We start from the raw sequence: 14,564 nt of genomic DNA, 5'->3' as shown, positions 1-14,564 counted from the left end.
ATTAAGGCCTAGTGAGGTGTTGAACTTTATAAATAATGGCCTTTTTTTTGGTGTCAACTTTATTTTCATGAATATTTTTTCTTGGACATAAATAAAAAGGGAAATGTAAAGACTTGCTACAACTGTCAGGTTGGTTGTACTGATTCTGTCCACTGCTTATCTCTTTCTAAAGGTGTAAGGCGAGGGGCGATCCAGAACCAGCCATTCACTGGATCTCTCCTGAAGGCAAACTGGTGTCTAACTCCTCAAGAACCTTGGTCTACAACAACGGGACCCTGGACATCATCATCACCACTGTGAAAGACACCGGCTCCTTCACCTGCATCTCCTCCAACCCTGCTGGTGAAGCCCACCAAACTGTGGACCTGGTCATCATAAAACTCCCACACATCTCCAATAACACCAACAACATTCAGGAGCCCGATCCGGGTTCGTCCGACATCTCCACCTCAAGCCGGGGCGGTGCTAATGGCAGCGATGTAACAGGTGACATAAAAAGTGGGGTCGATAAGCGGGTGGTGACCGCTGAGGCCACATCCTCAACTGCGCTGATCAAGTTCAACTTCCAGAGGAACATACCAGGAATCCGGATGTTCCAGATACAGTACAACGGAAGCCAGGACGACTCGCTGGTCTACAGGTAAGATTGACAGTATTACTGCGTCAATGCTTAGTTATGCTGACCGATGCAAACTCATATGGTCTACCCAATGGAAACTGACCCAGGATATGGCCAAAGTGGGGTAGAGAATTACACATGTCTGAGTGACTACGATTCAATTACAGGAGATTGGATTCAATTTTAATGATCTTGTTGGAAAATGTGATCACAGGGAATTGATACCTGAAGAAACACAAAGGAACCAGGAATAAGAACGTAATAAAGATTTAGTGAAGGGAATTTGCCATAAAGTTGCTATAAGGAGTCCACAGGATCACGTACAGAGGTTTGATATGCTTCGGGTTTAGCCTTGAATACATGACTGAAGGACTCGAGCAACGGTTCAAGTGTTGTTTACTAACCGGATGTTGTAGGGGCTCCGATGTAAATAATGAATGCTGTGGAAGCCACAGAGGTGTAACATGGAAACCGTTAGTCCTAGAGGTCAGGCCAAGGAGAAACAGCAGGAACGCACAAGGCTGTGGATGCCAGGATAAATAAAGACCACACTTATGGCTGTGACTAATGCATAGCTGGTTGAAATCCCTGGTCCTGTCCAATTTATTTTATTGATGAGTTAATTCATTACTTTGGTAGAAGGGTTTTGGTTGTTGTTGCTAGTAAACAATATCAAGACAAATAGCTTCAAATTGTTGGAGCAAATAGAACTTTCTAAGGCTGTTCTTTCATCCTTGCTCGCAATGTATTGCTTTGTTTGACTTTAACTTGTCCTCTTTTCCAATCATACTGTAAGAAAATTATAAAAGTATACCTGTTGTCACCAATATGTTAGTGGTGGAGCGTAAGGGGAAAAAAAAGTCCCTTCTATTCAGTATTGATATTCTAAGTAAAGAGTTGTGTAGAATCATATGTTGACTCCAAAATCCACTAGGTTGTGCTTCTCTGGGTTAAAGTTGTGGGCCAACCAAAACTCCCACACATCTCCAATAACACCAACAACATTCAGTAGCCCGATCCGGGTTCGTCCGACATCTCCACCTCAAATGTTAAAAAATGACGCAACTTTCGATGTTTGTGTAGAGAAACAGTGAAAAGCAAAGTGGAGAGCTTGTGTTCTGGGTTAAGCATTGAGGTTTAGCCCAGCATATTTGGAGATGATCAACCCAGACAGCTCACGTCAAACCAATTCAGAGATAATACAGAGATGTGAGGCAGAATGCCACCAGGAAGTTTAAAATCCCTACCTCAGACCTTGGTAAGTAAATGCAACGCGGTCTGGTCTGGTCTGTTGACTTAATCAGGACGGCCTTAGCGGGGTCAGAACTGACAGCTCTGCTTGGCTTTTTCATTTGTTCCTGATTACATAGATTAGATCCGATCTCAAGCAGAATGATTATTATTTGAAGCAAATATTTACTAAGGTAAAGAAAAAAGGAGGGAGAGGGAATTAAACACAGAGGGCATTTGCAGAGAAATGTGCCAGAACAATCAGCGTTTTATCAAGGAGTTGCTTGTAAGATCAGTAACCACAATAACTTAAAAAAAACAAACTAGAAATGTATTTACTTTAGAGAGATCTATCATTTTAGTTCTGTGAATTCATCACTATGTGATTTTTTTTTTTTTGTCTGCGTTTCTTTTTAAGCTTCCCTTGCTTCTCACTTGTAGGCATCTCCATGTTATTTTGCAAAGCTCTTGTCTTTAGAAAGCAAATTGATTTCTATTCAATTCCTCTCCAGGCACAAAGCAGAGGCCCATTGATTACGCCTTTTCATTACACAAACAGAGAGAAGAGAGGGAAAAAGGCCAGGGCAGAAGAAAATGGAATAAAATAGGGACAAAATGGGAGCAAGGTTAATGAAAAACAAAGGGGGCAACGGAGGAGATAGGCGGTGAGAGAGCAATGAAAAAACCATGATAGGCAAGGGAATTCTGCTCCTCTTGTTGCAGTCAGGACACTTAATGAGAGACAATGAGAGTTTATTGATTTGCTACCCATTGACATTTTTGCTCTGAGCTCTCCATCTGTTCAGCATAAAACTGTTGGGTTCTGCTAGCATGTCTTGTTCATTTGAATGGTGCTGGCATGGAAGTTTTAGCTAGCTGTTCACGCTATCAAGGCATCCAGTCGATAGAGGAACTTCCTGTTTGGATTTGGACAAATACAGATTTAGATGTTTGTGCCCTTGGAATGCTAAAGACTCAAGGTTTAGCTTACTTAAACAACTTAGAAGTGATTTACACTTTAAGTAAATGATTATACATTATGAAAAACTTGATAATTCACAGCCTTTGTTACTATTTGAGTCACTACTTATACTTTGAAGCCATTCTTTGCTGTTTTTAGTCATCACATTTTAATAAGAAAAACGAAATGGAATTAGCATTTAGCATCCAAGATGTTTTAGCTGTTTGTAGTGATCCAAGATAATTACTTTTTTTGACCGATACGGATAATTTCCTGCTTCTTATCTGACACCGATAATCAACAAAATGTTTTTGGTTTTAAATAACTGAAAAAAATTGTAAGTACAAAGTAACAGAGTATATAGCTCTGATTTATTTCAATGAACTTACAGCCCTTTTGTTACAAAGAAATTGCCTTTTATTGACATTTTTGTGCTTCGCCATGTAAATCTGTGAAAGTCTGTTACAGTTGTGAGTAAATATATTAACTAAGACTTTACCTTAAACAACAATCTAGTCAACGTATCTTTTGTACTTTAAACTGTCCCAGTGCATAAGTCACAGCAGACAAGCTAAAAAAAAAAAAAAAAAGCATCGTAAAGGACAAAAAAAACATATACAAGTCACACTTTCCAGGCCGCAAATAACCCGCGGGGCGCCAGTTTGAGACCTCTGTTCTTGACAATGTTTTCAATATTGTTTCCATACAAATAAGAAAAATATCATAAAGTTCGGGAGGTCGATCACATCCTCCCCCATGTTGGTTTTCAGCTGATCAGACTGAACGGCGTGTCTTCTTCTTCTGCAAATAATGAAACACACATCTACACATCCACAGTGCCCTCTGGTGGTTGTTTGTAGGAAAATAACAAACATATGAACCTATTTATTTTTTAAAAACCACATATAAGTTGCACCTGAGTATAAGTCGCACTTTGCAATACTATGAAGAAAAAAAATGATGCTCCTAAAAATATGTTACTACAGTATTTTATGCTGTTTGTTCTACAAACTAATGCCTGTTCATTGCTGCTGCAATCGTTTTACATTATTTACCTTTTTATGTTTTCAATTGTTTTGTTTTCTTTAGCTTATTTAGCCTCTAACATTCATCATTAGGCATTAAGAGTAAAATGTGTTTTTTTTTTTTTTTTTAATAAACTAGCATTTACATCCCCTTTTGTGTTGTAATTGCAGAAATCCTCTGACAGACTTGCAGTTCTTCAAGGTTCAATAGATAGTGGTTAAATATGTGGTATAGGAAATTCCTTGTGGCTTCCTAGTCTTGCAATGTGTGACAAGACCACAATGTAAGAACTGTAAACATTGATGCAGTGCGGATTCTCTTTGGACCATGAGTCCTTCCTCAGGGAGGTCAGGGTCAGCTACAGAGCAGAACTCAAGGAACTAACAGGACACAGGGTCATGCTCAAGGACACTTGACACTGATGAGTGTGCACTGATATTCTTCCTGTCTCAGTGTGCTATTTCTTCTCCAGTGGCAACTGAAGTCGGTTACAAAAACAGTGAGTAGGTTTGTGGAACAAAAAAAGGAAACTTTTTTTTTCTTAGTTTTAAGCTTTAAGATGAGCCCAGAAACCTGTGCATCCCACTGGTACAAAAGAGTAAAAAAAATAACATAAAAATAAATGTATGAATATGTAGATGTGCTATTGTGTGTGGGATTTGTGAAAAAAAGTTATTTGCTTGGAACTACTACCATGTCAAACAGTAAAAGCTGAAACGCAGCTTGCAGACATGCAACGATGCATGCTGTCATCTCATCTGCAGCTAGGAAGCTCAGCTTCAATGCAGGAGCCTGACAGTGTCGTCTTTCAAAGTGAGTGTTAAATAGAAATCGAACGATGTCCTCTGGGAAAAAAAAAAAAAGAGAGGAATTATAAAGAAACAAATAAATGTTAATGGAGCACGGAGGTTGGCTAACCCTGCCTCAGGAATGATCACAGGGCATTACATATCATCAGGCTCCTGCAGGGAGGGGGATGAGTGCTAATAAGGCCTGCTACCATTAAGAAGAACTAGTCTGACTGCAGATGAAAGAAAATGAAGCCAGTTTGGAACCTCGACAAGAAACAATTCAGGCAGTGCTGCAGGAAGAAGCATGCAGCATTCATGACAACCTTCATGTTCTCCAGGACATGAAGTTTTTTTTTTTTTTTTGCACTCTGTTTCATATTTTATATTAACTTAGTAATGATGTGCTCAGAAAACTATCTGGTAATATCCTTTATTTTTGTCTAGGAAGACTTGGATGCAGATAAATACATTAAACATTTAATAACCATTTTAAAAGAAAAGTTTATCTAAAATTATGTTTACTGTGCCTCCCTTTAAAATTGTTTTTTTTGGACCAAAATAACAGAAAATGCCCCAAGAATTCTCTCCTTTTTAACCAAATAAAATGATTAAGTAAATGTTTTCTTTTTTTTTTTTGCACATTTGGTCAAATCCTGCAATCAAATCTATTATGTGCTGATCTCGGAAATGAGTTTAACTAAACAATGTAATCAAAATGGAAAAACGCTTAAAAACCACATAAGTTGCATAATATCTACTTTAAAATTGGAATTAAGCATGTTAGCGCTAAAAAATTTCAGCTAAGTTTAAATTTCACATACTAATCCTTTAATCAAATTGGTTTGTATTAAAAAAGAAATACCTTTAAAAAAAATGTATAACTACCTTTGCTCCACAGCAAATCTGAAAATGTGTTACATGAATGAAATACTGAAAGTGTTAATTTAACATTTAGATACAGATTTATTTCAAACATGTAAAAAAAAAACAAACATTTAAATTTTTCTTAATGTTCAGTAATTCCCCCCTTATTCGCGGGGGTTAGTGACTGGAGGCCTCCGCGAATATCCCGAATGGGCGAATGCGGAGAACCCCCACCCCCAATGGATGTCTGTTATCGGTCCATACTCCTTATAAACACTCTGATCATACTTTATGAAACATTTATTAAAGAAAATAGGAGTAATTCTCAACATAAAGCTTTTTTTTATTTTTTTTATTCAGAACAATAGACTGTACCGCAGCGATAGTGTACTTTTTTCTATACCTTTTTCTTTCCAGTTCTGTAGCTTAGCGGTAGAGTTTTTGCCCTCAAGCTGAAAGGTCATAGGTTCAAATCCACGGTCTAGCCAAATAAAAACCAAAAATGTTAACACATCCAAGTTTGTAAAAAGTAATGGAATTTTAAATTTCAATATTACTTTTTACTATTTATAATACAGATTGATCAAACTCTTTTTCCTGCATAAAAAGTCCACATGAAATTTGTTGTCCTGCAGGATTTTTTTTTTCTTAATGAACTTCTGTAACAAACATTGCGACAGGAATGCCAACTTCCTAAAGCTCTTGTTTTCACTTGTTATCTCTGTGAAGCAGGAAGTAGTTTATCCCTGCCATTGATCCCCCAGGCCCAAATATAACACCTAGCTCAGTTGTGCTTAAGCTGCGGAACCCACCCACCTTTATTTTATTGTAATGTTCCAATCCTGTTTTTATTGCACCATAAACACACAGCAACCTTAATGTAACAGTGTTCCTGCTTTAAGTAGTCCACGGGGTGTTAAACAGAGACGAGCTGCACAAAGGGAGCTGTTAGCACCGTGAGGGTGACTCTGAGTTGAAACCAGGAAGAATATTAAGCCATGAAATAAAGGAGGAATAGGAAAAATTCTAAAAACTCCCAAAGAGAGGTAAATGCAGAGGAAAGAAATGACATGAATAAACTATTACAAGGGCAGCAGATGAGTTAAAGCAAACTTTGTTGATGACAAAAAAAATGTACATTTTAGCAACAGATTCAGAGAAAATCCCCTAATATTTAATAATCATAATTTTTGCTTAACCTTTTCTGTCATCAATATAAATATACATTTTTATAAATAACAGTGTTCCCTTCTAATAATTTATGGATTTTGTCCGACTTTTTTTTGTTTGTTTTTAACAGTGCACTCTGTTCCGCATCCTGATTGGCTGTTGACCTTGTTAATCATTGTTCTCAGTGATATGTCTCCTGTACAGAATGTGTTCAGGCACAAACAAATCTTTGATTATGATCGTATCTTTGTTTTCATTTTACAACACTAGATTTATTTTTCTATGAAGAAGGAAAAAACATAAAACCTGCAATAAACGAGGAAACACTTGTAGAGAAGCAATTGTCAGGGACCTATGGCAGTATTTGTAAGGCATTCAAAGTAAAGTTGAAGGTTATCACATTAGTAATCAGATAATAACAGAAGTTCTTACTGTTTTTCACAGTTGGGTACCACTTTTTGTGTTTTTTTTTCTGATTTCAGACAGCAAAACAAAACAAAAACATCCTAAATTGAAATAAAAACAGCAAATGTTGAAGAAATAAAGCCGTTTAGGTAGAACAATTACTCTCTTTTAAGCCTGAAATGTACAATGATGTTAGACAAGTTTACTAAATAGAAACAAAAATGTTAGATGTCATGTTTAAATCTTGAAAATGATCCCAAATCATTGACAACCTGTGAAGGGTGCTGTTTCAAATAAATTGAAAATACAAATTTATTTTAAATATAGGAGCCTTTATTTTTCATACTACCACGGAAAAGGCTATTTTCTCATGCTGTTTAATATTATTTTTATATTTAAAAATGTTAAAACTGAATACCTAATGAAAACATTACCTTCCATTGTATTTCTCAAAGACCAGTATAATGAGCCTCTATTTCTTTCCTTCTTATATAATTAGTGTTATATAAAAACAGCAGGAGAGACTGCAGCAAGAACAGAGCTTGCTGTGCACACAGAACCTGAGACATATGGACTACATATATATCAGTTTTAGTCCAGATTAGTCTATAATGATACTTAATTTACTGATTGCAAACAATTAATGAGATTTTCTATTTGTATTGTCTTCATCTGCTATGTTTTATGCATTATGTGATTAATGTTTATGAAAGACTTTCCAGTTTTTCCAGTTTGTGCCTTTCTCTGGAAAAAAGTAGAGCTGAAAGCTGATAAATTAATCCCAGTATGAGTTACTAGATGCTCGTTTTATTTATTTTTCTAAAATCAGTTTTTTCTGATTTAAAAAAAAAGGTTGGATTGTTATTTTTTTTTCGTGGTATTGGTGTGACTAACTGAAAGAGGTGAGAGGTGCAGATAAGTGGCCTTGGAAATTGATGTCATTTCTAACAATCTTCGTTAGTGACAAAGATGTCATGCTTTGCTTTGCACTTTATTAGCACTTCAGTTTCACGTTGTTGCCATGATAATTTATCGTATCACTTCCGGATAATTAACCAGATAGATAATGTTGACTTTTTCAGCGAGTGCAAAACTGCTCTCCTAATTGAACAGGAGTAAATGACTGAAAAATGGAAGCAGAAGTGTTGCCGGAGTCCACCTGGTCTGAGCATGAAATCCCTGTAACAGGTCTAACTACCAGCACACTGGGTGCTTGTTATCCATTAGTTCTGGCATCGGGGACATTATGCATGGTAAAGCAGAGACAGGAAGGTAGCTTGTGCCGGGCTTCCTCCATGCTGGGCTGAGGCAGACCTATTAGCATGGCATCATGCCAGCTGCTGTGCAAGCCACATTAGGTTTGAGGTCAGTAGTAATGGGGCAAGTGTGGAGCCACGATGAATCCTTTTTTTCTCTGAATAAAAAAACAGATATTCTACACTAGTTTGATTGTGTTTATGGGGGGATCTGCTGCACTCGTTTGCCTCAGTGTTTAGAAAATGAGCCTGAACCCAACGACTGAGTGACCTTTGGAGAAGCTCAAATGGGAAAAGGGATCAAAAGACTTTATTTAATTATTTTGAATTTATTTTTTATTTATACACAATTATCAGACGGACACTAACATTTTCGTGCTTTTTTAATCTTCTTTAACCCTTGTGCTATGTTGACGTTGGGAATGGGGTCATTTGGACCCCACAATTCAGTGCACTTAGCTTTTTTTTTCAATATTTTTTAGTTTTCACTGGTGTCCATGGCAGACAAGAAATCCTCTCCACCTTCTTCCACATTTGTTATAGGAAAGATAACACGTCAATGTAAGGCTCGGGTCATCTGGACCCTATGAGTTAGCACAAGGGTTATACACCTTCTCTTTGCAGAAAAATATTTGATTTGATTTTCTTGTATATTATGTCAACTTAACTATACATACAATATAGTTTAAAACAAGTTATGAAATATAGTAGTCCAACAGAAGAAAGTTGTCTTACTATATCAACTCTTTTTACATCAGCACATCAACCCAAGAACGAATAAAACCAATAATCTGTTTGCAATTGAGGATTTATGTCAATTTGGCAAATTGAACCTTTCTGAACTGAACAGGAGACAAGGGGCGGAGGAGACTGAGTGACAGTGGTCAACAGCCAATCAGGATGCAGAACATTATATATAAAAAAGGCATGTAAAACTGCATGGTTAAAAAAATCCTGCAAGACTGCGAAAAAGTGAATAGTGTGTCTGGGAACGGTTGAACCTTGAAGGCCCTGGAAAAGCGCTCTATGAATGAATCTTACAGGAAGGGGTATTACAGTTTTTCCCAATTGCTAAAACACCAAGTGCCATTCTCCAAACAAGCTCATCAATTGCTTTAGCTCTTTTCTCAAAAACATCATTCTTTGGTCAAAACCTAAAACACAATTTTCAGTTAACACACAATTTTCAAAACTCCAATTCACTCTTTGCGGAACACAAGACACATTTTCACTTTTAAGACACAGTCGGCATTCACAACACACAAGGTGCAAAACATTAACACAAAGAGGCAAAACTCAAACTCTGTTCCAACACAGGAGTCATCATTAACACACAACTGGTCAAAGCTGAAGACACTTTTTGATAATCAACTGCACTGAATATAAAGGCAGTTCTGGAGCAACTAAACAGCTAATGAAAAATGGAAAATAGAGGAAGGCAATTGAGACCCAGACCCACATTGGGACCCGAACACCCACCCAGATCTGCACCAAGACCAGCACCTCCACCCAGACCAGCACCTAGACTCGCTCCAAGACCCAGACAAAAGACATCAATTTCCGATGCGATCCGGGCCACTGTAATTAACCATGTGTTGGTTCCTGGAATGACCATGAGGGAAATGGGTCAAAGGGTCAACCCCCAACTCAGTCGGTTCACAGTGGCATCAATCGTGCGGACATTTAAAAGGGAATACAGGTCAGTGCAAACTGAAACAATTAGAGAATACGAAATGAAAGTATGTTTTACTTACTGTGACAAGGGATAAACATAAAATATATTTGTATGTGAACAAACATTTGATGTTGTCTTTATCCATTTAAGTGAAAACACATTAGCAACATAGCTAACACATAGCTCTTTGTGGTGGTGGACGTCTCTTGATGGTAGCCCTTGAGGGAAAAGTGTTGATCCAAGCAACGGCCAAATCCAAATTCCTCCTCTGCCCCTCTGGCCTCTCCCTACCCCTACATTTAGCCCTCCAAATGGAGAAATATGGTGAAATTGTATCCTCAGATTTGGACGTTACTACCGCTTAATGGCATCATCAATAGTCGCCAGTCATCTATGTTAGCACGTAGCAGCCAATGTAGCATAAGAACATCAGTTTTACAGAATAACTTTAAAAAGCCATGCTAAAACAAAAAGTCATTACTTACATTTAAATGTAAACTTTTGTGCATCAGAGCACACCCATGTGAAAAAATGTGTTTTTGGTAGGGGTTGAGGAAGAATTTGATTTAGTCAACGTCTTTTTTTCAGATATCTAGTATTTATAGGAGTCTTTTCAACATCAAATTTACATTCTTTAATACATATTTTATGCTGAGATCATCTGGCATCACAGACATTACACCAATACACTTGTAGAGGGTAAATATCACTTCACAGCTCAAGCACACATCACACAGCGAACAGAAACGCTATGTATACAATAGGTATCTGACATGCTTTCAATAACATCTCTTTTTGTTTTTTTTTTTTTTTTTCTGCTACTGTGTACTAGCCCACCTACAGTTGAAAGAGGCTTGGTGTGAAATGTTAAAATGGTTCAAACCTCGCAAATCTTTCTCCATGCTTTTTCTTTCACAGGTTTATTGGTGTAATTTAATTCCGTCCAGGCCCAAAATACAATTATTAATTTCTCCTTTATGATCAGTTTTCAAATGCTTGGCACTTTCATGAATTAAAAGGTATCTCATCTATGTAATCAGAGTGTCATAAACGGCCAGACAGCTGGTTCCACTTACAGCAGGTTTATTAGTTCAGGCAAGGCAGGAGCCAAGGACAGCTAAAAGTCCACAAAGCTAAATCAGAGTCAGACAGGGAGAGGTCAATCTCGAGCAAAGACACTAGAGTGGTCAGATACCAGGCGAGGGTCAGGGCAGGCAGCAGGCGATCACAAACTAAGCCGGGTCAGAATCAGAAGATCGGGTTGGGATTGAAACGCTCAGTAATGTAGGCAGGGTGGCACAAACAAGACTTCACACTGAGTGAGACTCTGTGCAGTGCTTAAGTTTCATGTGGGTGATTGTCGATGAGAGTCAGCTGAGCAGCATCCGGAGCGCTGGGGTTGCTGGGAGATGTAGTGTGTTCAGTACTCTGGAGACAGCTCCCACCAGTGACCAGAGCACTGACTCCTGACACGCAGTCTCTGGTCAAAGTTCAACTGGTTTAGCCTTCAATGCGCACTTTGTACATGGAGTCCAAAAAAAGTTGTAGAAAATTGTGCTATCCGTTAACGCAAGAGTTTAGCCCAAAATGCTCCTTGACAGACTTTTTATTGGAAGTGTCTGCTTGAACACGTGTTGTTGAGGGCGGTCTTAGCGTAGCTTAAAAGTTCTGTGCAGTGAAACTCTGTCCACCAAACAAGTCTAACTGGAACATTCAAAGACTAAAGATTTTGTTTTGGTTTTGAAGATCATGAATGTATTTTTTGTGCACTTTTACTGTTTTTTTAAAACCTTCGTTTGTAACCTGCAACTGTTTTGCAGTTGGACCCTGTTGGGGACCACGAAGCTAAAACATCTGCAGCCCAAAAATAAAAGCATATAATTAGGATTTGGTGGAGTGTGATTACATGCTGGCTCTGCCTGTAACACTGCTTCAAATAATTATGATCAGCCTAAGTAGATTTATTTTAATAAACCGGTGGAGTCAAAACAGGAAATAACTTTTAATAAATATAATGGGAAATCTTATGTTCCTATAATTATCGATCAACAATTTTAAATATTTAGGTGAAAAGAAAAATTACAATTCATGACAATTCCATGTACTGGTTTGACCTCCAGCAAAATAATTTAGTCTGTCAGTCAAACTGCACATTGACGTCCAAGTGAGGTTTATGGTTAGACCTCCAGAATCCGTCTCTGACTGATGGACCTAAAATAGATGTGATCTCCACGTCCATCAGACGCCCAGCGTTTTGATGGAGCAGTTGGAATTCCGATTGAATATATTACCTGACAAAGGGTGTGGACAAAGGTCAGGTTTGACAGCTAATGAAACGCAGTCATTAAGGTCAATGAAAGTTTGCAAGTATTTACATTGAAAATAGAGTTTTTGCATTAAAGTAACTGTAAACCACATTGGATAGACAACAAGACACCTAGTGAGTAACTGGTAAATCTGCCTGGCTTCCATTTTTTTTTTTTAATTATGCCTTCAGTAAGTGCAAGGGGTAATCAAGTGGCTAGAAGTTACCAGGGCAAGCCACTAAGCCCCATGTTTGTCCTAATGTTTGCCTGTAAGTGTGCATTAAGCACAGAAAACAAACATTTTATGGTCTTTTAAAGGATGATTATGCATGAAACTGCTGTGTGGAGGGTTGCATTTGTGTTGGCTTTTTGCTTGTAAAGCACTTTGAGAGGTCATAACGAAAAAGAAAGCGCTAAAGAAATGCAGTCCATTACCATTTACAAATGTCTTTGACCCGACTTTTGGTTCCTCTCCTGGCAAGGATGATGGTCAACCTTTCAACCTTTCATCTGTGCTTTTAAAAATGTAGACCTGGAACCTTTTAATGGAGATCAATAGTTTTTGTCGGGCATAATGGAGGGTTGTTTTTTTGTGATCATTTTACAACTTTATTTTTTCTTGAATGTCCTTGTATATAAAAAAGGCATTCTAACTATCTGGATTTTTACAATTTCTAGAATCACCATATTTAAACCTTTGAAAATAGTAATTTCATTGCTGTAAAATACTAATAAAAGCGCATCACAAGTTACTTCCTCTCAGGATAGGCAAACAAGCAAAAAAAAAATCAAGTGATCTCAGATTATCCTTTTTCAGATCACCGTACTTGCTGGTTAATTGTTAAACCCTCAGTCATATACATTTGTATGGTAGTTGACCCATAAGGGTGGGTTGTCTGGGACCATGGAGGTCTATAAAAAGGTATGGCCACATCTTAAGGTAAGCGCAGGTGTGTCTTGCACCTCTGTTGAGGCTAGTACGGCCACTTCAACGGAACTTACCAGTGTCATATGTGTTAAGTGTACTATCAAGTATTTGTAGGGATCCCACCCAGCAAGGCCAAGTGGGCCCCATATGGTTGGCCACATTGGCTCTGCTGCCCAAGGACTGGCAGCCTGGGCATCCACCCTGCTAGCTCTGCCAGCCCCAGGGCGTGGTGCCCGCCTACTCTGCTGGCCCCTGGACGTGTCGCTCACTTGCTCTGCTGGCCCCTGGGCGCAGCGCCCAGTTGCTCTGTTGAACCCTGGTGACTGGCTAGCATAACAAACAAGCCCACTGAGTGCCCACTTATACCAATGTGGGCAAACAGTGGGGGCCACCACAGAAACTGCAGAAAAACCCATTTGAGATCCCTGCCTACTTTTAAACCATATAGGGCCCACTTGGCCTTGCTGGCTGGGATGATGTCAGTTACACACACTTATAAGGTATGGGTGATGCTGTTATTTAGTGACTCTATTCCTATTTGAGGTGTGCGTACAGGCTCCTTACGAACACTGGGTAATTGTGCACCCACATAGCATACATGTGATATGTTAGTGTCCGTAGGCTGTCCATACAAGCTGCTCTGATTGCCTAATATACTAATTTCTAACAGTCATGCTACAGGCAAGGAGTGAGTATCTATCACATAAACGGGACTCAGGGGTGCCTTGCACACTCGGTAGGATTTGGGGGAGGTTGAAAATAAAGAAAAGGATGTACGACATACATGTACCTTACCTATTCCACTGTTACTTAGCCTTTTGCAAGTTTTGCCAATATTTGCTACAACCCTTTTTGCTTTAAGAGGAGTATGATTTAGTGATTTTGTATAGGTCACCTGCATGCCCTGACCTGTGTCCTACCTTAAGGGTAATAGTGACTAAGGCCCAATTCTAATTTTTCCCTTCACCCTACCCCTACATTTAGCCCTCCAAAAGGAGAGTTATGGAAAATAGTGTCTCCAAATTCAGACATCACTTTTTTTTAATGACATCATCGATAGTCACTGGTCAGCTAGCTTTAGCGTGGAGCTTCCAGCGCTCGAATATACATAACAACAGCAGTTTTATAACTTTAAAAAGGTCATGCTACAACAAAGAGTCATTACTTATATTTAAATTTCAACTTTTAGGCTTTAGAGCGCACCTATGAAGAAAAGCGCTTCTCCGCGCCACAGTACAACGCGGACTTTCTATCCCTCCGCCTGTACGGTGGGATATGGAAAAAAAAAAAATTCAGACACCACTCTCACTGCAAATGCCCCTTCAAATGGAGG

At 38.5% G+C, this 14,564-nt stretch overlaps 1 protein-coding gene across 3 annotated transcripts in view; it reads left to right on the top strand.

The window, feature by feature from the left end:
- The window catches only part of lrfn5a (leucine rich repeat and fibronectin type III domain containing 5a), a 144,434-nt gene that overhangs the window by 114,506 nt on the left and 15,364 nt on the right, over window positions 1–14,564 (top strand). For all 3 annotated transcript variants that reach the window (XM_024274494.2, XM_036209877.1, XM_036209876.1), the window contains one exon: window positions 173–640. In XM_024274494.2, coding sequence (XP_024130262.1) covers window positions 173–640 — 468 coding nt within the window. The remainder of the gene's footprint in view (window positions 1–172; window positions 641–14,564) is intronic.

Source organism: Oryzias melastigma, linkage group LG22 (genome assembly GCF_002922805.2).
Source record: "Oryzias melastigma strain HK-1 linkage group LG22, ASM292280v2, whole genome shotgun sequence".
NCBI lineage: Eukaryota > Metazoa > Chordata > Actinopteri > Beloniformes > Adrianichthyidae > Oryzias > Oryzias melastigma.
The sequence above is the reverse complement of the archived record's forward strand: the minus strand, read 5'-3'. Positions and strand labels throughout refer to the sequence as shown.